The sequence below is a fragment of the Aspergillus multicolor genome (genome assembly GCF_047715735.1).
Source record: "Aspergillus multicolor strain CBS 133.54 unplaced genomic scaffold BDW74scaffold_2, whole genome shotgun sequence".
NCBI classification, from domain to species: Eukaryota; Fungi; Ascomycota; class Eurotiomycetes; order Eurotiales; family Aspergillaceae; genus Aspergillus; species Aspergillus multicolor.
Genome location: NW_027395953.1, coordinates 155,630 through 179,444, shown reverse-complemented (window position 1 = coordinate 179,444; position 23,815 = coordinate 155,630). Strand labels below are relative to the sequence as shown.

At 52.8% G+C, this 23,815-nt stretch overlaps 13 protein-coding genes across 13 annotated transcripts; 5 read left to right on the top strand and 8 right to left on the bottom strand.

The window, feature by feature from the left end:
- Positions 1–53: 53 nt before the first annotated feature.
- BDW74DRAFT_173156 (uncharacterized protein) lies at positions 54–710 on the top strand (the record flags this gene model as incomplete). Its single annotated transcript, XM_073727731.1, has 1 exon — positions 54–710. One exon carries the CDS (start codon positions 54–56, stop codon positions 708–710), a length of 657 nt encoding a protein of 218 aa, XP_073588386.1.
- Positions 711–1,286: 576 nt separating this feature from the next.
- On the bottom strand, positions 1,287–1,698 carry BDW74DRAFT_173155 (uncharacterized protein; the record flags this gene model as incomplete). The annotated part of the gene is made up of 2 exons (XM_073727730.1): positions 1,287–1,625; positions 1,684–1,698. The coding sequence occupies 2 exons, from the start codon at positions 1,696–1,698 to the stop codon at positions 1,287–1,289; spliced, it is 354 nt and encodes a 117-aa protein (XP_073588385.1).
- Positions 1,699–2,671: 973 nt separating this feature from the next.
- Positions 2,672–4,278, bottom strand: bfr1 (putative nuclear segregation protein (Bfr1); the record flags this gene model as incomplete). The annotated part of the gene is made up of 3 exons (XM_073727729.1): positions 2,672–2,815; positions 2,868–4,046; positions 4,150–4,278. The coding sequence occupies 3 exons, from the start codon at positions 4,276–4,278 to the stop codon at positions 2,672–2,674; spliced, it is 1,452 nt and encodes a 483-aa protein (XP_073588384.1).
- Positions 4,279–4,620: 342 nt separating this feature from the next.
- BDW74DRAFT_42275 (DNA-directed RNA polymerase core subunit RPB5) lies at positions 4,621–5,772 on the top strand. Its single transcript, XM_073732751.1, has 3 exons — positions 4,621–4,781; positions 4,837–4,919; positions 4,993–5,772. Exons 1-3 carry the CDS (start codon positions 4,683–4,685, stop codon positions 5,516–5,518), a joined length of 708 nt encoding a protein of 235 aa, XP_073588383.1. The 5' UTR covers positions 4,621–4,682; the 3' UTR covers positions 5,519–5,772.
- Positions 5,773–5,852: 80 nt separating this feature from the next.
- Positions 5,853–7,892, bottom strand: BDW74DRAFT_143471 (uncharacterized protein). Its single transcript, XM_073722879.1, has 2 exons — positions 6,246–7,892; positions 5,853–6,188 (listed from the first exon to the last, which is right to left on the bottom strand). Exons 1-2 carry the CDS (start codon positions 7,565–7,567, stop codon positions 6,071–6,073), a joined length of 1,440 nt encoding a protein of 479 aa, XP_073588382.1. The 5' UTR covers positions 7,568–7,892; the 3' UTR covers positions 5,853–6,070.
- Positions 7,893–8,065: 173 nt separating this feature from the next.
- BDW74DRAFT_42260 (PLAC8 family protein) lies at positions 8,066–9,015 on the top strand. The gene is made up of 2 exons (XM_073732750.1): positions 8,066–8,403; positions 8,453–9,015. Exons 1-2 carry the CDS (start codon positions 8,349–8,351, stop codon positions 8,914–8,916), a joined length of 519 nt encoding a protein of 172 aa, XP_073588381.1. The 5' UTR covers positions 8,066–8,348; the 3' UTR covers positions 8,917–9,015.
- Positions 9,016–9,031: 16 nt separating this feature from the next.
- On the bottom strand, positions 9,032–10,825 carry BDW74DRAFT_186182 (uncharacterized protein; the record flags this gene model as incomplete). Its single annotated transcript, XM_073731206.1, has 5 exons — positions 9,032–9,671; positions 9,737–9,833; positions 9,893–10,116; positions 10,166–10,316; positions 10,371–10,825. 5 exons carry the CDS (start codon positions 10,823–10,825, stop codon positions 9,147–9,149), a joined length of 1,452 nt encoding a protein of 483 aa, XP_073588380.1. The 3' UTR covers positions 9,032–9,146.
- Positions 10,826–11,462: 637 nt separating this feature from the next.
- Positions 11,463–13,206, top strand: BDW74DRAFT_42182 (Zn(II)2Cys6 transcription factor). Its single transcript, XM_073732748.1, has 2 exons — positions 11,463–11,668; positions 11,722–13,206. The coding sequence occupies exons 1-2, from the start codon at positions 11,580–11,582 to the stop codon at positions 13,163–13,165; spliced, it is 1,533 nt and encodes a 510-aa protein (XP_073588379.1). The 5' UTR covers positions 11,463–11,579; the 3' UTR covers positions 13,166–13,206.
- A 41-nt stretch (positions 13,207–13,247) lies between these two features.
- On the bottom strand, positions 13,248–15,217 carry BDW74DRAFT_186179 (uncharacterized protein; the record flags this gene model as incomplete). The annotated part of the gene is made up of 4 exons (XM_073731205.1): positions 14,472–15,217; positions 14,263–14,392; positions 14,069–14,195; positions 13,248–14,019 (listed from the first exon to the last, which is right to left on the bottom strand). Exons 1-4 carry the CDS (start codon positions 14,640–14,642, stop codon positions 13,248–13,250), a joined length of 1,200 nt encoding a protein of 399 aa, XP_073588378.1. The 5' UTR covers positions 14,643–15,217.
- A 761-nt stretch (positions 15,218–15,978) lies between these two features.
- Positions 15,979–17,290, top strand: BDW74DRAFT_42187 (polysaccharide lyase family 20 protein). The gene has a single exon (XM_073732749.1). The coding sequence runs from the start codon at positions 16,249–16,251 to the stop codon at positions 17,005–17,007; it is 759 nt and encodes a 252-aa protein (XP_073588377.1). The 5' UTR covers positions 15,979–16,248; the 3' UTR covers positions 17,008–17,290.
- A 122-nt stretch (positions 17,291–17,412) lies between these two features.
- On the bottom strand, positions 17,413–19,281 carry BDW74DRAFT_143465 (acyl-CoA desaturase). The gene has a single exon (XM_073722878.1). The coding sequence runs from the start codon at positions 19,270–19,272 to the stop codon at positions 17,974–17,976; it is 1,299 nt and encodes a 432-aa protein (XP_073588376.1). The 5' UTR covers positions 19,273–19,281; the 3' UTR covers positions 17,413–17,973.
- Positions 19,282–20,249: 968 nt separating this feature from the next.
- BDW74DRAFT_173145 (major facilitator superfamily domain-containing protein) lies at positions 20,250–21,889 on the bottom strand (the record flags this gene model as incomplete). Its single annotated transcript, XM_073727728.1, has 4 exons — positions 20,250–20,912; positions 20,955–21,187; positions 21,282–21,699; positions 21,749–21,889. The coding sequence occupies 4 exons, from the start codon at positions 21,887–21,889 to the stop codon at positions 20,250–20,252; spliced, it is 1,455 nt and encodes a 484-aa protein (XP_073588375.1).
- A 666-nt stretch (positions 21,890–22,555) lies between these two features.
- On the bottom strand, positions 22,556–23,647 carry BDW74DRAFT_173144 (cytochrome b5 reductase family protein; the record flags this gene model as incomplete). The annotated part of the gene is made up of 3 exons (XM_073727727.1): positions 22,556–23,181; positions 23,255–23,332; positions 23,395–23,647. The coding sequence occupies 3 exons, from the start codon at positions 23,645–23,647 to the stop codon at positions 22,556–22,558; spliced, it is 957 nt and encodes a 318-aa protein (XP_073588374.1).
- Positions 23,648–23,815: the final 168 nt, after the last annotated feature.

Below are 23,815 nucleotides of genomic sequence, written 5' to 3'. Positions count from 1 at the left end.
CGACACAACAGCCGTCAATCGGACAGCTACAGCTACAGCAACCGACAGACGCAATGCCTCCACTCCCACCACCCAAGCTTCAGTCCCACGAGCACTCCAAAACCCCTTACACAAGCACCAACCACCCAAGGCTCGATCCGAAATCCGCAAACGCCATCCCCATCATCCCCCGCGACTCCGACTCCTCCACCAAAGCAACCCACATAACGCACAGCGCAATCTCCATCCCCTCAACCTACGGCCGGATCGAGAACCCTCCAAACCCGGGCATCGTGGTAGGCGCCACCCTCGGCGCAGTCGCCGGCTTCCTTTTACTTCTATACCTGCTCTACCTCTCCCTAACATCCGGCCGACGCTTCAGCCCCTCCACAATCGCGACATCGACGACACCCTCTGAGATCGTGGACGTCGGGTTCCGGAGTCGCAGGGGGCCCCGGTCTGCTGTAAGTTCGAGGAGGGGGAGAGGCGATGCGGTTATTGTTGAGGAGAGTCTGACGAGTCATTCGCATTCGCATGGAGAGGGGCCGGCCGTAGTGGAGGTTATTGAGGAGGAGAGTGTTGTTGATCCGCCGCCTAGCTCGCGGTATCGCAGCAGGAGTCGGAGTAGTAGTGAGTCGAGGAGTCGGAGTGATCGGTATCGGCGACGGGGGGTCAGGGGGGTTGATCCGTCGGCGTATGGTGGGGGGAGTGAGTTTAGTGGGAGGTCTTGATTGTCTTGCGAATGAGGCAAGATGGTGGTTGCTTGATGGGACGTTGGACGTTGTTTGGTTGGTATGCCCGGTTTATGCGATGTTACGACTTGCGACTGCGATGCGATGCGATGCGATGTTCTTCTCAGGATGTTACGTTATGCTACGATATGATACCATTATGATATGACTGTTAATGATAATGAGATGAATCGAACTCGATACCTATATACGGAGTATTGGCTAATCTATCCGTACCCCAAAAAAAAGTGAGCGAAGTCTCGCGATAAAAGATGCAAAGGATATCAATATTAGTTCATGTTCATGACCGCAAACTGACTTCTCAACGGATGGAATGGAAACCAGTAAAACATCATATCATGCCCAGTAGAATCAATCCCAAGCCATGCGCCGAAAATAGAAAAAAAAAAAAAAAGATCAACGAAAAAGAATAGAAACGACCAAGCGAGCGAACAAATTGAACGCCACGAGCCAAAAGCATCGAATCTAACGAATGCCGCAATGAGCGACGAAACCGTATCGCACCCGCTCGCTGCCCTTGCCACCTGCACTGCACCGCAACATATCAACCACCCCCTAAAACAAAATATCCAGACAGCAACAGCACGCCAAACCCGCCAGCAACCCGGCGCAAATACCGCCGCCGCCACCACCACCACCTCGCTGCTCCTCAGGATAATAACCCGGCTGTTGCGGCGGGTAGCCGTTGTTGGGCGGATAGTACATCGGCTGCTGCTGCTGGGGCGGGTATCCCTGCGGTGGAGGCGTCGGGTATCCGTACGGCGCTTGGCCCTGGCCGTATTGTTGTGGGGGAGGAGAGGCGCCGTAGTAGTCTTGTCCGGCGCCTGGGGGAGGGGTTGGGTGGCCGTAGGGGTCGCCGTGGACGGGGGCTGGGTAGGAAGGGGGTGGGCCGTCCTGGATTTGCATGTTAGTTTTGGCTTTAATTGAGAGATGAGTGGTTAGAGCGACGTACAGGTTTGTAGGACATTTTGATGGTTATGGGAGAAGTAGACGGAGGGTTTTAAGGTGAGAGATGGAGATGCCGGGAGAAAGTGTTGGGGATGGCGGATGGCGCAAGGAGTGGTAGGTATTGGCGCCGAGGATCCCGAGCAAGCGATTCGGGCTTTTTAGCGGGTAGCTGGACGCAGCGAAGGAAAGAAAGCAGGTGATATTAGAACAATGTTTTGTATGGCGTACAGAAAGAGGACTTAAAAGAAAGAGTATGTTCTGAAAGAGGAGGATGGAAGAAAAGAGAAAGAGCAGAGAATGCCAGCGCTCAAAAACTACAAACTTGTACGGAGACTAGCAGGAACTTGGCGCCACGGATCAGGTTAGGCAGCGCTATTCACCTGTCAAAATTGCCATTCAGAGTCGCTTTTGATCTGCTCTGGTCTACTTCAGAACCCGCTGAACCACTGGGCAATGATGCGGCGCTTACGAGTCAGACAGGGTGGCTGTTCAATCTAGAGGGCCTCCTTTTTGCACAGCCACTGCTCGGGGTCACAGCTCCGCGCAGCCAATCCTGAACGGGTCACATGAATACATTTAAGTATCGGATATCGGACTTCGGCAAATTTTGAGAAGTGAAGATGAAATGCAACCGCTTCTTGTTTCCAACTTAGATCAAAACGTATAATTCGCTCAAAGCCTCGCTTCCCTGCACGCTTTCGCTTCCGAGGAGAGAGAGGGAAGATCAATTACATGAAGAAATATAATAACAACAAGAACCAATGCTTTGAGGGAGCATCATCGTAACAAAAGAGGATAGTAGAAATGAGGACGGAGATAGGACAGGTAGTATGATAGAGGGATGGAGTAGGATGGATGTCGATAAGCGTAAGAAAAGGGGTATAGGAATGCTATACTTTTGGAGGATCCGCAGATCTAACGTACGGAGTGTAACGTCAAGAGTAGGTATCCGCTCATGCAACGCTTATGTATGCAGTTCTATCGGCAGTTGTTTAAGCCTTCTCCTCCAGGGAGGCCTTGTTGAGGTCGTCGGCCACCTCAGCAGCCGCATCCTTCTCGGTCTTACCATTGGTCTCGGTGGCCGTGGTCTCTTCCGCATCCAGGCGGGCGATCTCTTCCTTGGCCTTGTTGATGTTCTAAAGCACACTGTTAGTCTCATGTTTCATCAATGGTGAATGGAAAGCCTACCTCTTCAGTCTTGGAGGCCTGGTCCTTCTTCCACTCGGTGATCTTGGCGGCGAGCTTCTCGACAACAGCGGGGACGTCAGACTGGTTCATGGGAGGGTCGATCTTGACCTTGGCAAAGTCCTCGATGATACCAACGTTCATGTTGAACTTGCTCTCGGCAGGGGTAGAAGGCGCAGGGCTGGCACTGGCGCTGCCCTTCTTACCCTTCTTGCCCTTCTTGCCGCCGGTGCCGACAAAGTAGTCGTCCTCCTCCTTCTTCAGGACCTTCATGCCCTTGATGCCGGAGTCATCCACCTTACGGCCAACTTCGGCACGGAACTCGGAGGTCTGGTCCTTCTTGTCGCTGAGGCCGAGGGAAGCAAAGTCGTAGGAGGGGTTGAAGTGGCGGATAAGACCCTGGGCAGTGAGGATCTCGTCGGTGTAAGCGGGGCGAGAGGCCTCCTCCAGCTTCTTGTCGGCAATCTTCCTCTTCTTCTCACGCTCGAAAGCCTCGCGCTGGGCCTTTTGCTTCTCGCGGCGAATCTTCCAGGCCTCGTCCTCGTACTCCTTGTAGGCTTTGCGAGCCTTGTAGTAGTTGTCCTTGACCTCACGAATGGCGGTCCACTTGGCCTGCTGCTCACCGTGGAGCTTGGTGCGCTCGTCGCGCAGAGCGTTCAGGTTCTTGAAAGCACCGTCCTGCTCAGCCTTGATCGCATCAAGTTCCTTCTGTATCTCACTGTACTTGTCGCTCAGAGCCTTGGCCTCGGGGTTGTCAAGGGTCTTCTTGAGGGTAGCAATCTGGGTCTTCAGGTCGTTGATAACCTTCTGCGCGTCATCGAGGCTGGCAAAGCTCTTGCGCTGCTTGCGCATGCTCGAGATATCGGCGAGGATCTTCTTCTCGTCCACCAGACGCAGAGTGCCAGAGTCGACCTGCTTCTCCAGGCGGGCAATTTCACGGTCGAGCTCCTCGACGTTCTTGAAGGACATGCGGGTGCGGGAGTTGTTCTGCTCGGCAATGCGGGCCTTGAGCGTCGCATCGAGGGCGTTGATCTTCTCCTGGGTGCTGGTGCGCGAGGCCTTGAATCCGGACTGCTTCTGGCGGATAGACGAGAGCTCGGCGCGGAGTTCCTGCTGTCTCTTCGCAGCGGGGGAGTCCTGGTTGTTGGGCTTGGCGGTCTCGATCTTGGCCTTGACTTGGTTCTACCAGGGATCAGTATTTGTACAGCAATTGAGAGACTAGTATAGTCCCACGTGATAAAGCCGATGGGCTGTGCGACTGCAATTGAGCGAAAAGGGTGCGTACCAGTTTCTCCTGAACAGCGGCGTGCTCCTTCTCAGCCTGGGCGAGAGCAGCCTTGAAGGTCTCCTCATCGGGCTTGGTCGGCCTGACCTTGGGCTCAGAGGCCCCCTCGGACTTGACAGCAGCGGCCATATTATTTACCGTAGGTACGTGGGGATTCCGAAAGACAAAACGACCGAACGGACTCGAGACAGAAATAGGAGCCCGAAGAAACAAATCCCCGAGAAAATAATCCCAAAAGCGGGCGGAAATATAAAAACGAACGGGAAAAGAAAGTATGAAAAAAGAGAGGAATCGGAGTGAGAAGAAAGGGAAAGGGAAAAGAATAAGGTGGAAGATCTGTCTGGCCTTTACGATTCTGGGGCGTTCTGGCGTTTCATTGGCGGCGCTTACCGTTGGCGCTCTTAGCGCTCGCCCGATTTTTCGAACTCTCCGTTGTTCCTCTCCGAAGCTTCACTTTTGTCTCAGCTAGGATTTATCTGTGCCTGCCCTTTCGCTCTTTTTTACGACCTTTTCACTCACAAAACTCTTCTGCGATGGACGACGAATACAACTACTCCGCCGACGACGCCGAGCGCGAGACCATCCGCGTCTGGCGCACATGGCGAACAGTTTTTGAGATGCTGCAGGACCGCGTACGATAGCGTTCTTTGTTGAAATACAGTCGCAGACACTAATCCCTGAGGACAGGGCTACGAAGTAACAGACGAAGAAGTCAAGATCGAGCTAGACGACTTCAAGAGCAAATACGTCGGCGAAAAAGGATACCCTAGGTGCGTCTCCACCCTCGCCCATCAGAGCTCACCTTTTCACAAAGCAAACCTGTCTAACAAAGCTCCTTCCCAGCCGCGAAAAGCTCAAAATCCAAGCCCGCCCCACGGAAGCCATGAAAGCGAAATATACAGCCCTCCCGACGCCCTCAAACCGTGACCCGCAACCAGACTGCGGCACAATCTACATCGAATTCTGCCCGGACGACAGCGGCATCGGCACAAAGCAGGTCCGCACCTTCAACCACACCGTCGACGAAGGGAACTTCCACACGGGGATCTTCATCACCAAGACGCCCATCTCCCCCTCCGCCGTCCGCCTGCTTAGCGGCATCCCCGGCCGTATCTGCGAGCACTTCCAGGAGCAGGATCTACTGGTGAACATTACGCGGCACGAGCTCGTTCCGAAACACGTCCTTCTCAGCCCTGAGGAGAAGGCTAAGCTTCTGCAGAGATATCGCTTGAAGGAGTCGCAGCTGCCTAGGATTCAGGTGTCCGATCCTGTTGCGAGGTACCTGGGTTTGAGGCGCGGGCAGGTCGTGAAGATTATTCGGAAGAGTGAGACTGCGGGTCGGTATGCCAGTTACCGCTGGGTAATCTGATTGCGGTTGAGATGGTCGGATGCAGTGTATATTTCCGCGCTGGGGCAGTTGGAACCTGTACCCCGCAACGATAAAGAAATGGGGACGATGGCGGGGAGAGCAAAAGCCCGCCATTACGAGGGAATCTACAAGTCAAAAGGCAGAAAAGAAAAGAAAAGAAAAAGGCATTGGGCAGCATGGCGTACCGGCGAAGAAATTTTCAGGACGGTGTTATATCCTTGTTTCTCCTTGATGGTGTATTTCAGTGCTGGGTTAATTGACCAACATCAACCTTACCTTATAAACTGTACAATTTATCTAACCATAGAGTGCATGCAGAAGTCGCAAAGTTCGAGCAAGGTCTAGTTCTCGGCTTGAAGAGAGCTCTGACTGTTCAAAAGTCATGCCCTTGCCTAGATGGCTCTACTCAACGTTGCTGAGATGGCAAGCTTGTCATCCAGTCCAGCTAACACCACTCTTTGATTGGCATAACAGCAGTTTCCCAGTTTCCCAAACCATACTCTAACACCTAGCTAAACCTCGCAAACGCTATCGTCGTTATGAATCCCGCGGCTAAAGAATCGGTCTTAACCAGTTTCTCCTGTGGACGCGCATTATCAGGTTGTGATCTTGGGGAGGCTTGACACCTTCGACTCTCTCGAACCCGATAGACTCCAAGGTGCATATCATACTTCATTACGGAAGTTAGCATTCGGGCCTGGGACAAGTTGAATCTAGGGACACATACTCCGGTTTATTCGCAGCACATTCCAGGACCACAGTATCGGTCCTCTGGTCATATAGCCAGCAGTGATGGACCAACGAGCTTAGGTTCCGCTTCAGCTGTATCGGCTCGAGAAAGTTCTCGTCTCCCATAAGGAACCGGATGCCGCGGTCGAATCCATCAGTACTGCCTAGTGCACGGCCGACAGGGTCTTCCAGTACCCAGAACAGCTCGCAATAACCAGTTGGCTTTGAGTCCCAGCAGGCCAGGGCTGGGAACGAGTTCTGGCTGCACATGCGGTCTTCGAGGAAACTTGCGTGTTCGTGGATCGATGCTATTTGCGGGAGCGCCGTATCCTGCGGTCGCTTCCGCAGCCAGTCGTACACTAGTTTCAGGTCATTCGCTAGATCTGAGCCGAGACAGAGGTCTGGCCGCGGTCCTTCGCAACTATAATCTTCAGGCGGCTTGCTTTGCCGGGTCGCGTCGATTGTGGGCAGGACGGGTACGCGGAATGTCAGATACTGCTCGCCACTCGGGATGTATCGGACATAGAACACTTCGCCTTGTTTATATGCTTTTGGGCGCAGTGGATGGAGGACGTCTCCCGTATACGTGAATTGCAGGGATTGCGGCGGGTAATATGGCGGAAGAAAACAGCCGGATGTATTGGGGCCGGCACCGAAGGGAAACCCTACCCCGAGCGAGTCGAGCGAGCCGGACGGTGCTGGGTAGGACTTTCCGGGGGTCGGCATTACCGCGCTGATGCTGAAGAGATGGATTCTGGGGTCCAGCTCCCAGAACGCCCTCTGGCTGATGAACATCTGCGGCAACTCTATCCTATCCCCTTTCAGGCCGACAGATGCGTCCTTACTCGCGAGGATACCCAAGCGTTCAACCTTGACCATCTGATCCTTTCGGCTCAGGATACCGCGAGGTTCGACAGTCATATGCCATGAGTTGGTCTTGTTCGGTCCGTTTGAAGGATGAGGTGGCTCGGACGATTCAGGAGAAGGCTCCGGCTCTTGGAAATACCAGAAGAACGTTACCCACAACACCATGGCGGTGATTCTCGTGGGCGCGCTGCCCGGTTTCAGGTCATCGCTGGATGGCAGGGACAGCGAGGATAGGTATATCCTGTCATTCTCTAGGGTGGGAGCCGTAAACGCACGCGATTCAGGCTCATTGCTGTTCAGCGGCCGGGCGACCTTTGTCGACAGGCAGACGGTCCATTCTGGCGGGAAGGAGTTGTATTGAGCGTGGTCTTTGGTGGTGAATTTGAAGCCCCCAAAAACCTCGGAGACTTTCACTTGGATGCCGTTGGGGAGAAAGCAAGTGTCGTTCCTCATTATCGGGGTCTGGTGGCTCAAAGTAAGACATGTTCCTGCACGATGTGGTGAAGGATGGAGGTTGTGCTCGAGTAAGCATATCGCGGCTCGGTGTCAGGTTGACGTCAAACGAGCGATTGAACCCAATTGGTGGCGGCAATATTTTCTCCAATTGAGCTTAGACTCAGGTAGTTGGCTCTCATATTGTTTCCGACACTGAGAAATGTCAAGGTAAAAGTTCAGATGGTGGTGGGGTGAGAGTGCCGGGTGTTTACATAGATAGATAGGTAGGGCTGACAACGGGGCTGGCTGGGCCTTCCATTCGAGTAACAACTTGCGCTCATCCACTCTTCCAAGACTTAGAGTCATATACGAAAGTACCGAACGTGGTTCATCTCAAATGGCTAGAATAATCTTAAATACGAGCATGAAACCTTCATCGAGTAAAGCCCATGTTTATCCTTTCTGTTATCTCGTGTTTTCCTTCAGCCGCCCCCAACCTAAGACGGCGGAGCACCGGCGGAGACTCGCATTGATCTCACAGCCTCAGACTTGGCTTCGGTGGCTTTGGTGGCTTTGAGGAGGCTTATCCAATGATGGAGAATACGAGCTCCTGTGTCCGTGATGATCATCCTAGCTTTGTTGCAGCTGAGGCCTGAGGGCTGAAAGCCGTTTAAAAACAGGCCGACCCCGCCCTTCGTCCAACTTGAAGCTTCAATTCTAGTCCTCAATTTTTTTACCCTCAATCGCATTATCGCAAACATTCAAAGATATAGATTTATATCTAATTCTACCCATCAACATGTCAAACGAGTGGAACAACTCAGTATGGAGCTGCTTCAGCCCCATCCAAGCTTGTACGCCTCTCTCTCCCAACACCATTCAAACCCAACTAACCCCAATCAGGCTTCATGAGCTGGTGCTGCCCCTGCATGCTCTACGGCAAACAATCCGAGCGCCTCGAAGACCCCGGTCTAAAAGAAGGGAGTAACGTGAACGGCGACGTAAGCCTACCAACCCCTCCATCCCTATTCCACCCACTAATTATGCTGCGGCAGTGCTGCCTCTTCCTCCTCGCCAACTGCTGCGGTCTTCAATGGGTCCTCATGATGATGAAGCGGCGCGACATGCGCGAGAAGTTCGGCATCAAGGGTTCCGTTGGCGGAGACTGTATTCTCTCCTGCTGCTGCTCGTGCTGTGTGCTTGTGCAGCAGGAGAAGGAGCTCGATGCGCAGATGCGGCGCTTTCAGACGGTGGGCTCGGCTGGGTACCAGCCGCCGCCGGTCATGACTTATAACCCTGAGGGCGGGTATGAGCCTGGGACGGCGGTTTCGCCTGGGCTTGAGGTTGGGGTGAATTGGAAGAAATGATTGGGATTTTCTGATTGGGGAGGTTTGGGTTTGATGTCGCGGCTTCAAAATATACCACTTTTGGCTTGTCTGTGTCGACTGCTGGTGTCGTTTGGTTCTTACTGGGATGGTAATGGTAATGGCAGTTGTGTAGCTGGTATATATGGGAAATTGCTAAGCATAATCCTCTAGGTTGCTGTCTATCGTATAGCCCTTGATCTAGAGCGATAACCGCTCTTCTCAGTTCAGGCTCAGATAACATACCTAAACCCCGGATGTCGACTACTCAACCCCTCCCTCTGCCCCTCATCCAACCCCTCAAGCACCCAGTCCCTCTTCCCCTCTGCTCGTTGCCTATTTTCCCACTTTATCCAAACAATAAGAACCCCCGCAACGGCCCAAGCCGCCACCAAAAAAGCAAACATAATCGCATGCCCATTCCGATACTCAGGCGCATCTTCCGACAGATACACCCAAGGCGCCAAGATTCCACCCAGGGATCCAACTGTAAAAACAAGGCCGCTTGCAGCGGCTTTCACCGTGGGAGTTGCAGCATTATTTACAGCCCAGGTAATGTACAGCGGGAGGAAGGAGAAGATCCCGGGTGCGGCGAGGTACAGCGCGCCGTATTTTGCGGAGGGCATGGAGGCCGGCAGGAAGAGGAGCATACCTACGCCGGTTATAGCGAGGGGCGCAGTGATGAGGATTATGTACCCTCTTGTCCGGTAGTGGTCGGAGATGTAGCCGGTTAGAATGGAGAGGAGGCAGGCTGCGGCCTTTTGTCTTGTTAACTAGCTGGATAGTCTAGGTTGTGATGAGTGGGAAGTGGGTGAGGGCATACGTAGGGTCCGACGGAGAGGAGTTGGGCGAGTTCGTCGGTGTAGCCCATTGCGCGGATTATGGATGGGGAGAAGAGGGAGAAGGATTGGGCGCATGTGCTGGGCATGTTAGCTCAGTATAGGTTCCGACGGGAATGAATGCAAGGTGGGGGACTCACTTTCCAAAGAAGAAGCCTAATGCACATGCAACAATGGGCAGGGTTGTCAGACCCTGGGCGACATGTCGGAATGTCGTACGTGAATGCTCGCTTGTTCCGGCGGCGTCAAGACGAATTCTTTCTACAGCTATCCTCCTCTGAGACTCGGTGAGGAACTGTGCTGTGTCAGGACCACTTGGGATGCTAAAGAAGGCGATTATTGCGAGGATAATGGAAACAAGTCCCTGCAGCTTCCAGTTAGTAATGAAAGTACAAGAGGACGGATTTGCTAACCTCAAAGAAGAAGATATTCTTCCACGTATGGATCAGACCCCATTGAGGAACCTTAGATAGACCAATAGCAAGCAAGCCACCGAACGCACCGCTTGCTGACGATGCAGAGATGTAGATGCTCGTTCTGGACCCAAGCTCATGCCGACGATAGCTGGCGCGTCCTGTCAGCTCTACCGAGAGTCTTGTGCAAGACAAGCAGACTTACAACAAGGACAACATAAACACTAACCCCGGCGAAATCCCCCCCTCAAACACTCCCAGCACAAACCTACAAGCATATAACCCCCCTCTATCCGTCACGAGCGAGGTAAGCATCGTAACAGTCCCAAAGCAGAATACCAAAACAGGTACGTAGACATGTCCGCCAATAAGCTTGCACAAGATATTCGACGGCAACTCAACAACGCAGTATGAGACAAGGAGGCACGTCAATGCAATGTTGAAGCGCAGACCAGAGAGATCAAGATCCTCCTGCAGCCCGAGCAGACGCGCATTCCCGATATTGACGCGGTCGATAAAGCTGAAGAGGTTGATGACGGTGAAGAGGGAGAGCAGATAGATGTCGAATTTGCGGAGAATCAGCCGGGTGTCTTTGCTCTCGTTGGTTTCGATCGCTGGCTCGGAGCTCTGGATTGTGGTTTCATCTTTCTGCTCGATCATGGCCAGGTGTTGAGGAGGACGCGTGCCTAGCTTCGATGAAACTGGACGTCGTCATGAGGTTGAGCTTATGCGGTCTTCGATTGCTCTTTGCTTTTGTTTTTTGTTTTTGCTTTTTCGGCGCAGCCAAGCAAAGGGCTGCACACCACAGAGGCATCATGCATTGCAGCATTCCAACCTAAGCTTGAAATATATCAGTTCATTGGTCATTGGATTTCTCTTCTCAATGCTTATCGCTCCGTCTCCATGTACTGCGTACTCTGTATTGGTCAGATTCCCAGCTGCGGCTGTCGAGGCTCGGAAAGCGCACATCACTGCTCGGTCGCAGATCATTGGCACAAGTGATGACTCCGTAATCTGTCTTGCAAATTCGGGTGGCCAGTTGACAGTGTTGATGTCTTGATGGGAGATCATGAAGAGTTGGGGACCCTGAAGATACGAAGTATAGTTCGTATTTCCAAGAATAGGGCGGATCCCGATGTCGGCGATCCACCTTCCCTTTTCGGTGCTTGGGTGCCATCCGCACGTGGCTATGCTATCGATAGCTGAAGTCTAGAGGCTGTGTTTAATCTGTTGATAGGTAGAACCATTTTGACTTCTTTAAATGTCACCCATTCTCTCTTCAACGCTGTCGATCAGTCTTCAGCCCAACTCTGCTCTTTCAATATAGCAGAAATCGGGATCCTTTCCTACCCAGTGGTCATGTCGCCGATTGAAAACAATACAGTCAAGCACTTCATCACCTTTCATTTGTACAATGCCTCGACCACGGTCATTTCCTGACGCAATGCCGACACGGCGCAGAAAGTTCACCACTCGATCTCTCACGGGCTGCCGAACTTGCCGGTAAGATACCGTGAACACCTCCAAGTTGCCTAGACTGATTTTTTTTTTGGCAGCGCCCGGCATAAGAAATGCGATGAAACCCCTGGAGCCTGTAACAACTGCGTCTCCACCGGCCGCAAATGCGACGGTTATGATTTATCTCGACTGCCAATCAACAAGTCCGCACCCGCGACACACCCTGTGATTGCATCGCGATTGGGATGGTTGACAACCGCGGACGAGATGCGCTCCTTCTCATACTTTGCACAATGCTCAATTCCGAGTTTGCTGGCTTTCTTCGACTCCTCTCTCTGGCAGAGACTGGCTTTGCAGATGAGCCATCTCGACCGTGCGGTCTACCATGCCGCCAGTATGCTTGGCGCCATCCACGAAGATTCTTGCCAAAACCATATGCGCTTGTCTGGGGAGAATCTCTCCGCCCCCCGCCATCGTTTCGCACTCGAACAGGCCTCCCGCTCCTTTTCCATTTTGAACCAACGTCAGGCCACGCGCGATCCCCAGTTGCGGGAAGTCGTTCTATTATGCTGCTTAATTTTTGTCATTACCGAGTCTCTTCTCGGGCAGTATGATCGTGCCGTGCAACACCTTCGAGGCGGACTTCGCGTCTTGGGAGAGGAACTCGAGGAGCAGCATCGCGCATCGCCTTTGAATCGTTGCTTGGTCGAAACATTTCAGCGGCTCGATGTCGAGTTCGCGCAGTTCGGAAAGGGACGGCCATTTCTATTCAATGCAGCGCTAGAAACGGAGATTCCTAGCCAGAGCTTGCAGCTGCATAGTCCAGACGATGTATATCATGGTGTGAGCCGGCTCCTACACGTCGATGTCCCTTTTCTTGGTCTTGCCTGGTCATTATCCGCCGCTGAGATTGAAGCCGATTCCGATAATCTGTACCGCAGGCAACAACAGATACTCTCCTTTGCCTACGGGATCCAGGCAGAGATCCAATCGTTTTACAGTCGCTCTTGTCACTACCTTACTTACAATGAGCGACGTAGGGTAGAGCTCTCTCTCCTCACTTGTCTTGCACAGATAGTCGCCAACGAAACCTGTTTGTTCGGTGGACTGGTGCCTATCGATATGACTGCCGGATTTGTGTCTCTGTTGGACTATTATGAGTCGATTATGGCTAGGTATCCAGAGCGTCCAACAATTACTCTCGACAACGGCGTCATTCCGACCCTGTGGCTGATCGCATCCAAATGCCCGGATTACTCAGTCCGGTTGCAAGCGATTAACGCTCTTCTGGCGTGGCCGCATTGCGAAGCACTTTGCAACTCGAATGTAGGGGCTTCGTTGGCTCTAGAAAATCTCAAGGCGGAGTTAAAGGCAGACGATGAGCTTCTCTCTTGTCTGGCTGTCAGTGGGCAGTCACACGAGGAATTGAGCCATTACCTCAAGAAACATTTGGAGTTCCACGCAGCATGCTGCAAATTGGTCAATGATCCTCGCGGCCAGGATTATTCTACAATGGACCAGATTCAGAACAGCACTTCATGATTCCAGCGACCTCCATCAGCCCTTTGTTTCATTATTGGTTTACTACAACAGCGAGAATTCAGCTCTATCACCGGTCATGTCTCTATATTGTCGCCTCGTACAAGGCAGATGGGAGTGCCTCGGACCGACCCCTATATATGTTCGTCACCTTGAACCCCGCCTTCTCCAGGATAGCCACCCATTGCTGTTGTGTCCGCTCAAGAGAGGACATGAGCTCCATCAACTGGATGTCAATTGTTACCGCCAACGGTGAGACATCAGGACCGTCATGACCGTCTGGGAACGTATAGTCATGGATTAGCAGAACCGAGTCCTCCGCCATGGCGCTCCGGATATGGGAAAGAGTGAGCAATGCTTGCTTGTCCGGCCAGTCATGCAGTACCCGCCGCAGATAGTATACCTTGGCACCATGGATCGGCTGCGGCTCAAACATGCTGTGCTTGACCGTGGCCACGTTCTCCGGAAGCGGCTCCTTGATATCGTCAATCACATGGGGAAGATCCTCCAGAACCAGCTTGCCCGGCAGCTCAGGAAACTTCTTGGTGAGAGCTCGAATGGTGTGGCCTACGCCGCCACCAATATCAACAACCGAAACGCGATCCGGATCAGAGCTGGCCAGCTTTTCCGTGACTGGATACAGATCGAACCAATAGTCCCCACTATCCCGCTCGGTCTCCGTCATAGCCACGTTGAAAGCATGTTGAACCTCGGGGTTCTTACTCAACCAGTCGAAATAGTGGTCACTTGTACCGTACGCATACTGGAAGGGCCCGTCATAGGCGTCGTCAGGGCTCCGGTAGCCGTTCTTCTCGAAATACTCGAAGAGTTTCGCGGATACTTGCATGACTGAATGTCTATATCCAATATTAGCGCACATTCCACCAAATGCAGTATTCTACTCACTGGTGCTTCAATAACTCACTAGTCACCGTGCCACTTTTCAGCGCGAGGGCCGGCGGCAAAGGCCTGTATGCCCCGGCAGCGGTTGCCTCAAAGACACGGTGCGCACAGAGATGCCGCATTACACGTTCTGGTGCGACAGTCAGTAGCGTTCTTCTCGACCACTAGAAGAGTGACGGAGGGAATTAGGAACTTACTCAAAACCAGCGCATCCCCCTTCGTCGTCGCAGAGAGCTCCTGGGCACTAATTTCTGCATCCCCCGCCTCCGCAAAGGCATCGAAAACGCCCATCCCCTGTGCGACGCGCATCAACGCTGTGTGGTAGAACTACCCAGGGCTTGTGTTAGCAAACTCAACACAAGACAAGCCAAAGGCGCTGTCCGAGGAATCTGGAAATACGACGCACCCCGACACTCATCCTCTGCACGGCTAGCTCGGGAGGCTCCAGTGCCTCCTGAAGCTGGCTTATTGCGCCGAGGAGCTTCATGCGCTCGGCATCTTGGATTTGGTTTGGTGATGGGAGGTTCGAGAGCGCGGTGGTAATCGTGGTTGTTAGGTCGGTTAGTATGTTCGCCATTGTTGCTGTGGTTCTCAGTGGTAGCTTTCTAAATCAATTACTGAATAAATCAACAGGGTTCAGAGACTTAAATGGCGAGAAGCATGGAGGGGTAAATGGCGGGATAGAGTATCTCCTGAAATTGTCTTACTCGTCTAGGTAATTGAGTGCGCTATCGAGATCAATGGCTTCACACCACTGGTCTTAGCTTGCCTTAGCCCCTGCAGTTTTCGAGCCCCAGTGGTAAAAGATAGCAACTAAGTCTATTTTATTACTCAGGCTAAGCCGGTTGGGTACATAGGTGCAGTAGCATCGGAGACGAAATTGGAGTAACCCCCGCAATCCATCCATATTCATGACTGCGTACCTAGACTGGTTCCCCATCTTCATACGCATACGCGCGTATACGCATAATGCCATCTGATCAGGTCGCGATCGGCAACAAATCAACCATCACTGATGCTTATGCCATGCCTACATAATGCAGGGACTCCCCCCAGTCGAGACATGTCTTATGCAGGGTTCTCTTCATCAAAAATTTGGATCATTCTAATCGAGCAGGTTCAACGCTCGGGACATGCGGTACCCAGACAATGTAGCCTCAACAGTCTCCGAGAAGGAAAAATAAAGAGAAAAGCGAGCAAGCAATCGACAGCTGGGACGTCCATGAAAGCCGGTGTGCTCACCATACTTCTACCTGCCTGATCGCCGCCAGAAGGGATCTGGTCTGATTTGTTAATGGGCCGAGTCGGCGGATATTGTCTCGGGCCTGATGAACAGCTTTTTCTTTAGCTGGAGCCTGGAGCCTGGGCGGCTGAAATATGCCATCATGGACTTTCAAGACCACCCATCAATACTTGCGAAAGTAACTCGGGTGCGACACAATGCAGCAGTATCTGACCATGTGCTAAACCATAGCGAGTACGTGACGTGTCTTGCGGCTGAACCTCGAATCCGATCGCCAAAACAGGTAGGCGCCCAGTCTCACTCTCGACAGGGCCTGAAGGGCCGGGCCGGACCACGAGAAGTCCGCGGGCAACAACTCCATAAAGTGAGTAGTTGCGAGCAAGTATCATTCAGCTGCTGACGGTGTCGGGCGCCCTGAATCTGCCCTGGCCCGTCACAGTGGTGTCGTGCCATTGGTGGCGGCGCGGTTTGTCAATATGAATGATCGATCACTAAGGATTATCTGCAGAAGATTAGTCTAATTCGAGTAACTAGTGGCGACTCTAGCGAGACCCCAGCTCCGCCGCTAGTGCATCACAGCCATTGCTTGTGCAGAGAATCACCCGTAGGCGCCGTGGTGGAGCCCAGGGCACTCTACAAACATGGGGGCTGAAAACATGTCGACTGAGCAGCGAGCTAGAGATTCAAGAGAGGAACTGATCTGTTTCGAGCGGCCTAAGATGAGATTAGTCTGAGACCAATAGCCTAATGACTTAGGCCTCATGCAATGATGTGATAAAAACCGGGCACGATGGGGCTGAAGCTGAGGATGCCCGTACCTCTGGTTGCATACCTTCAGCTGCGGGTGTTGAAAAGGGTATTTAAAGAGATCTCGCTGGCTTTGTCCCTTCTTCTCTTTCATCATTCCAGCAGTGTTTGAGAGCTCCTTCTTCCATCCGCCATGTATCCGAAACTCTTCTCCACGGCTGCCTTGATGGCACTCAGCCTCACAGCCTCGGCCAGCCAGATCTTCAGCAACACCGGCACCACCTCCGGCTGGGACTCCATCAACCAAGAACACAACGGCAAAGTCGAGCAAGTCACCAACGTCGTCTACCAGGGTTCCACCGCCATCAAGGCCATCCAAACCTATGACAGCGGCTATACCGGCCGGTACCACTCTGAAGTCGTGAAGAACAACGTCTACAAGCGAGGTGATACCGGCTTCTACGGCTTCGCCTTCCGCTTGCAGCAGGACTGGGATTTCACGTCCCAGTCCTACAACATCGCGCAGTTTATCGCCGACTTTACTGACAGCGGGTGCGAGGACTGGATGCCGTCCACCATGATCTGGCTGCAGGGGAACCAGCTGTACTCGCGCGTGAAGACCGGCACTATCTGCAACCAATCCACAAGAACGTTCTCGAACCTGGCCACCGTGACCGCGGGCGAGTGGCACAAGATAGTCTTGCAGGTGAACTGGCAGTCTGGGAACACAGGATACTTCAAAGTTTGGTTGGATGGGGCCAAGGTCTTCGAGATCTATAACATCGCCACGACGATTGCGCACGATCGGGCGTTCCAGTTCCGCGCTGGCCTTTATGCGAACTCATGGCATGACCAGGGATATCTGGAGGGGAGCCAGGGAACGCGCCAGGTCTGGTATGATGAGATTGCAGCGGGAACTACCTTTGCCGATGCGGATCCTGATCAGTGGTAAGAGGCTGGAAATGGCGAGTCTGATATAGTATCCCGCATCAGAGGAGGTGGGTTAGCAGTATATTCGGCTCGTTGAATATCATAGCTCAGGGGACTGGAGCTATAACAGCATCAATCATTAGCAATATGGTCAAAGAGAAGTCAGTCTGCATATTAGTCAATTGAAGGGCTCACCTGAATGTATTCTCCCTCTATAGCCACTCAGTTTCCATTCATGAAGGCACCAAAGCCCTACAAGGCTACTATGAGACTCTCCAAATAACAATCTGAGTCACCAAGAGCCTGGTCTCCATAGCGTACTCGCGCAGCGGAAGTCGGTCAGCGGAGGTCAGCAGCGGAGGGTCACGAACCTCATCGCTAGGTACAAAAAGGTAGGATTCAGTATTCCCTCGGGTTCAAGGCATGCCGCCATTGGCGCAGTACCTTTTCAATGAAAGGGACATGGCCAGAATCAGAGAGCATTTCGGTCATTTGTGGGTTCTCACAATTGATCGTGTGGTTTTGAACGTAGAAAGGTATGTATATTTCGTCAGACCAACATTCAACTCTATCCGTTGGAGTGGTGGCTGCAGATAGATTCAGCATCACTTTTGAAGATAAGTGACCAAAGAGGTGAGCAAAAACGGATTAGACAGCAATTTGCAGGGCTTCAAATTCTGCTCCCAGCTCATCAGGCAAGTGCTATTGCCCCGGGGCCTCGGGGACTGTCCGCGCCTTCCTGTTCTGGCCTACCTCGCTCCCAACATCGATCGCACCTTCCTGAAATTTTCTCTGGCAATTGTTTACATACCCTTCGGCGGGGGGTGAGATACGATTCCAGTTGCAAAGAGGTATGCTATCGGCTACGTTTCAGTACTGTTTTGCTGCTACTTGTCCTGCCGAGACGCTGGATTCGACCATAGCCCGAATGCAGTTTTTGCGACAGCAGAGGTCGATATCCGAATCAAAATCTATGCCAATAATTACCTCACCTCTGAAATCCCTCCACCAACTCCCTCGCCGCAACCTTCCGACACTCCTCCAGAACCCTCCATTGCTCTGCAACCTCGCCCAACCTCCCGATCACCTCCCGATTTCCCCTTCCAAACCCAAAGATCACATACGGGATCCCAACGTCCGCGCAAAACTCCCGCACGTACTTTTGCGCCTTCCGCAGGTTATGCCTCGGCAGTCGCGGGAATAAATGGTGCACGACTTGGAACTGCAGTCCGCCGTGAAAGAAGTCAAGCCAGGGCGGACAGTCGACGTCCATTGTGGTGCGGAGCATGCGTTGCGCGAAGGACTCGGTAAGCTTGCCGGATGTATAGCCGTTGGTAGTGTCGGTTGACATGGCGAAATGGCTCAAAGTGAGCTGCACGTGGAGAGGTGCCGTGACTACATGCGAGACAAGCAAGAAGATAATCCTACTCGACCAGCTCGCTATGGACAGGTAGAGCGTCCTATACCCGAACCAGTACCAGAAGAAGATTAGCCCAGCTATCTCCAGGTACCGATGCCACCACGCCGGGCCCCTTTTCAGAACCTGCGTTGGGCTAGCTAGATAAGACCAGGCGAGGAAGTAGAGGTTGAATCGACCGAGTGCTAAGATGGGGTAGTAGAGCCAATGTTGGTACTTGATAAACCACGCGGCAGCACCATCGAAGGTCATAATCCGATCATAGTAGCTTGAATATAGTGAGTTAAAGAAATCAGATGAGATGGCAAAGAATGGCAAGTGTTCAATATCCGGATCGTGGGCAGGTGAATTGGTCACGATGTGATGAACATTATGGTTCCTCTTCCACCAGCCAATAGAGAGTCCGCCGAGGAAATTGCCTATGAAGATTCCGATACAGGTATCGATGTGGAAATTGTGGGTAATGCCCATATGCCCAGCGTCATGGCCAGTAAAGACAAGCTGGTGCCAGAAGAGACCGAGGAAGAGGCCGGAGAGTGTGTAATAGGCGTAGTGCAGGCATATTAAGAAGAGGATAAAGAGGGCCGTGTATCGAAGGCCTTCGATGGCGTAGGCGCTATAAGGACATTCGTACAGTCCTCCAGCACGGAGACGCGCATCGAGTTGGCGGTATTTCTGGATGATTGCGTCTTGAGACTCCTGGTCAAGGGTAGGATAGTTCGTCAAATTGGATGAGATGGCATGTGCTATCGATGCCTCCACGGTCTTTCCATGCTTCAGCGCATTGCCATTGCCATTTACCTTTCCTTCACCACCAATCGCCGAAGACGACCCTGTACTGCCGTCTTTTTCACACTCATCTTCACCCATCCCCTCCCCCAGCCCCCTAAACGACCCCCCCTGAATCGGCGGCAAGGAATTCTCCCACCTCCCCTCAACCCGCCCAATGACAAACCTCCTCATGCGCGCCAGCGCCTCACTCGAATGCAGCGCGCGTATCTCATCCGTTCCATCGCGGCCAACGAGGTGCAGGATCGTTTTCTCGCCGCCGGGGTGGTACGGGATCCACGCGTCTGCTTTTATGACCTCGCCATCCAGGATTATGATCTTTGCGTTGTGGGCGATTAGGCTTTCGATTTCTTGGCGGGCGTAGAGACGACGCGGCGGGTTGAATGATGGTGCTGCCATTGGTGGCTTCTCTTCTTGATTCGCTTGACAAGTCACCTCCGACGAATATGGCGAGCTGAAAGGAGATGCAGCAGCTGAGCGGATGGCAGACAGGGATAGGGGCCCGATGAACATAAAGATCTGCTCAGCTCAGTTCAGCTCGCGAGGCAAGGAAAAAAAAACCAAAGGAGAGAAGAGGAGAAAAATTCATTTCCGGGGAAGGAGCCTCTCTTAATGAATGGAAGTTAGGTACAAAGAAATAGAATCTGCATTGACCAATACTGATGTTTCGCCAAAGTGCGTGGACAAGCGGTGTGGAGCCCCATAGGTCGAGGAGGATGAGCCTAGATCCTAGTAATGAGGTCAGATATCTATAGAAGATGTTAATATAGGTAAGGTATATGCTCCCGCATGCCAAGGGTCAGCGGTAAGGGGAGACAACCAGACAGGCTATCTTGCTACTGAAGTTGAACCATGGCCGCGTTCTCTAATTGGCATCAGACTAAGCTGAAAGATTTCATTGTTGATATATATTCTACATGTATGTTCAACTGTTAGATAGATCTTCCTACGTTACGTACCTTGTACCTAAATCCCCAAAACAGATCAACCTCACCAGAGCTACCCTAGCCGTCTTCCACTTCAGTGTATTCATAGGCATCCAAGCCCAAATCTGACCCTCAACTCTCCTCAAACCCCTGCCTCCCCACCTCCTCACTCCTCAAACTAAGCTCCCTAACAAAAAACGAAAACACAAAACCTACAGCCCCCAACCCCGCAAGCGCCAAAAACACCGCCATGAACGAAACCCTATACGCCTCCATCACATCCCCATACCCAAGCACCTCGCTATCAAACTCCCTCAACAGCGGGATAAACCCAAGTGCCTCGCGCACATCTCTCAGAATCCCAAGTACTGACGACAACCCGCCTCCAATATCCGCAATGCGCCGCTCAAACACATTATGAAACGCCGTCGACCCAATCCTCAACCCCGTCATACCCCCAAACATGCGGAACGAGATCATAATGCCGATTGTAAGGTCGGCGTCATCAACAGCCTGGCTGGCATTCATGGGGAACGTCGTTATCGTAAAGACTATGCCGAGGCCTGTGCCTGTGAGTATCTGGGGTCCGTATTTCAGGCCGTCGGAGATGCCTGGCTTCCAGAGTGCGAAGAGGCCAAGGCCGACGACGAGACAGGGCCAGGCGGCAATAGTAAGGAGTTTGTATTTCCGTGTGAATTCGACGGCCAGGGCTCCGGCTATGCTAAATACGACGATGAAGACGCAGACGGGGAGGACTTCGATTGCGGAGCGCATGAGCGTGTCGCGGAATGTAGCCTAGAAGGAGAGGAGGAGGTAGAGAAGGCCGCCGTTTAGGACTGCGCCGTGCGTGAAGGAGCCGATTAGGGTGGCTGCTGCAGTTCGGGACTTGAAGATTCGATACGGAAAGACGGGTTGGATGGGGCGGGCTTCGTAGATGCCGAATGTTGTCAAGACGGTGAGACCTAGGATGAAGGGGATGAGGGTGCGGTATGAGACCCAGGGGTATAAGGCTCCGGCCCAGGACAGGGGCAGGGAGAATAAAGTGCTTCCAATTAGGTAGAGGATCATGCCTGTCCAGTCGAGGCAGAGGATTTTGGGGGCGAGGGTGGAACCAATTGGCCTCAGTCTGAGGAAGAAAAAGAAGAGCAGCAAAGCCTGTTATACCCAGAGGGATGTTTATCCAGCCAATCCATCGCCACGTTGCGTATTCGGCGAGGGCGGCGCCAACAATAGGGCCGCAGATGGCGCCACCGGCCATGGGGATTGAGAATAGACCAAGGTATAGCGGACGTTCTTTAAAAGTGGTGATGTCTGTCAGAACGACTTCTCCTAGAACGTCGAGCCCGCCGCCCCCGAGGCCTTGAAGCACTGGTCCAACGATAAGCACACTCATGTTGTTGGCAACAGCGAAGACAATGGACCCGGTGAGGAAGATGACGAAGGACGCATAGAGTGGGATCTTTCGGCCAAGGACGTCGGAGAGACTTGTGATAATTGGCATCACCGCAACGACGGCAAGGAGGAAGCAGAGGTTTGCCCAGAAGGCCTCGAGGGTGGCACCATGAAGATTTTGTGTTATCATCTACAAATGTCAACTTGAAGAATGGGCATGGACAGGATTTGAATCTCACCGGCACCACCACTGAAAGGGCAGTCGAGTCGAGAGATACCAGAAGCACGCAAATGTTCAAGCCAAGGAAGGTCATGTACAATGAAACTGTTTTTCTTGCTTTCCTGGGCCCGATGGAGACTTGCTCAGCCGGTGCGGCCATGGTCAGAAGCTCATAGATTCTTGCTCAGGGGCTTGCCAAACTAAGTGAGAACCTCCCTCTGCAACCTGGAGAACATCTTTAAGATAAACGGAGTGGCACAGTCAGAGAAGCAGCAATTGAACAGCGAAGTGCCCAGGAAGCCTTCCATGGCAGCAAATCTGCTCTTGCTCGCCAAGGCGTACTCTAGAGTGGCAGAGCTGAGTTCTTTGTAGATATTTTCTGCTTGCATAAGATGATGAGCACTAGCAAATCTTCTTCCGCGTCAAGCGAGCATCTCCAGATGGTAGAGTGAGGCGATTCGATTTCCCAGGATGCTTGATCGATTTTGCCCGCTGGAAGCGATTGGGCCACAGCCTTGCTTATTTTCACCGGCTCGAAGCACGGAGATCAGTATCCGCGATATCAATGAACAGTCTACTCCGTACTCCGTACGCATAAACAAGAATGTAGCATTGCGACAAGTCCCAAAAAGCTGCATCTCAAGTCGCCAGCTTCCTGCCTTCTACCATAGATTCGCTACGTTATGCTTACCCACCATACTTATGGTAGATACTACCTAGCCCTGGGCTAAAATCGAGCGTAACACACTGAGTTCGTCTAATGCTACAGCTATTGTACATCTTATGACAGGTAAGACACAAAGCTTCAAGAGTGGAAGCTAACAGACTAACAGACGTGGACTCTATCCTTGCCAAACCCCAACTCCGCCAGGATCCCTGACTCTCTGCTACCCCAGCCACCTCCAACCAAGACCTCTACCATCCCCGGCGGCCCGCAAACAACGACTTTTTCGTCTCCTGCTGCCCCAGGTTGCCGATCACGCCGAAATACCTGCCCGAGAAGACCAGTCGACACGCGTGCGCCATACCGCACCAGCGCCTCGTTTCCGTCCTTCTCCCCGTCCTCGTCCATACTTAAGCTGGAACTCGAGCTCCCCCTCCCCTCGCTAACAAGATAATCCACCCGGAGCCTCTCGCCGAATCTGGCCCGCAGGTCATCCAGCTCCTGTTTCAGAAAGAGGTCGTGCACGGTGTTTGCCCCGTAGACCAAATGCACTTTGCTCTGGTCGTGCGGATTCTCCAGGATCCCGCGCGCGAGCTGGTAAAGCGGCGTGATCCCCGACCCGCCGGCTATAAGGTAGACCTTGGAGGGCTTGTCCGGGGTTACCCATCGGTATCCTGGTAGCGCGCCGAGGAAGTAGATCGTGTCGCCTGGGTTCAGGGTGTGCAGGTGTGAGGAGACCTTTCCGTTGGGGTATCGTTTGATGACGAGGTCGATGGTGCCGCGTAGGTCTAGAGGCCCAGTCTTAGGTCAGTGTTTGTCTGCTGGTTGTGTGGTGATTTATGAGGAAGAGGCGCGACTTACGCAGACTGCTGACGGGCGTGTACGGACGGATCGCGGGGAGCCAGCTCTCCTGCGGCCAGCAGATGGTTAGAAGGGAAGCTGGGAAGGAGTGTCAGTGCTGCTGGTCGTTCATTAGGAAAAGAAATGCGCAAGCCTCTTACAGGTCAGATGCAAGCCGCTGGCCCACGACTTATCTGGATATTCGAAGCGCAGACGCTTGGTGTTGTGGTTTAGGGTTTCGACGCTCTGCACGCGCAGGGAGGCCGGTCTGAACCCGCGGAACATCACGGGCGGTGCGGATGTCTCTGGTTCTGGGGCTTCAGCATGTGCCTGCCCGATGAGGTATTTTTGCGACGTATATGCTCCCAAGCTTGCGATGGTTAAGATTGTGATGGACTTGGATAACTGGGACATGGTCTGTTAGGGGGAAGAGAGCGTTGGGATGGGTCGGAGCGGGGAGGCGTCAGGGCTGTTCAGTCTCTGCAGTCCCCGAAGGGCTTCCTGCCGAGAAGGGCCCAGACTTATTTATACGTGTATGCGCAAAAATAGTAGTGATATCTTTCTGTCCTTTTCTCAAAATAG

Bases quoted from the DNA above. Each gene is read 5' to 3' on its own strand.
- BDW74DRAFT_143465 (XM_073722878.1), bottom strand. From the start codon at position 19,272: ATGGGTGAAGATGAGTGTGAAAAAGACGGCAGTACAGGGTCGTCTTCG.
- BDW74DRAFT_42260 (XM_073732750.1), top strand. From the start codon at position 8,349: ATGTCAAACGAGTGGAACAACTCAGTATGGAGCTGCTTCAGCCCCATC. The intron at 8,404-8,452 runs GTACGCCTCTCT...AACCCCAATCAG, and splicing joins CTTCAGCCCCATCCAAGCTT to GCTTCATGAGCTGGTGCTGC.
- BDW74DRAFT_42275 (XM_073732751.1), top strand. From the start codon at position 4,683: ATGGACGACGAATACAACTACTCCGCCGACGACGCCGAGCGCGAGACC. The intron at 4,782-4,836 runs GTACGATAGCGT...CCCTGAGGACAG, and splicing joins TTGAGATGCTGCAGGACCGC to GGCTACGAAGTAACAGACGA. The intron at 4,920-4,992 runs GTGCGTCTCCAC...GCTCCTTCCCAG, and splicing joins GGCGAAAAAGGATACCCTAG to CCGCGAAAAGCTCAAAATCC.
- BDW74DRAFT_42187 (XM_073732749.1), top strand. From the start codon at position 16,249: ATGTATCCGAAACTCTTCTCCACGGCTGCCTTGATGGCACTCAGCCTC.
- BDW74DRAFT_143471 (XM_073722879.1), bottom strand. From the start codon at position 7,567: ATGAGGAACGACACTTGCTTTCTCCCCAACGGCATCCAAGTGAAAGTC. The intron at 6,189-6,245 runs GTATGTGTCCCT...TCCGTAATGAAG, and splicing joins TGTGCTGCGAATAAACCGGA to TATGATATGCACCTTGGAGT.
- BDW74DRAFT_42182 (XM_073732748.1), top strand. From the start codon at position 11,580: ATGCCTCGACCACGGTCATTTCCTGACGCAATGCCGACACGGCGCAGA. The intron at 11,669-11,721 runs GTAAGATACCGT...TTTTTTTGGCAG, and splicing joins ACGGGCTGCCGAACTTGCCG to CGCCCGGCATAAGAAATGCG.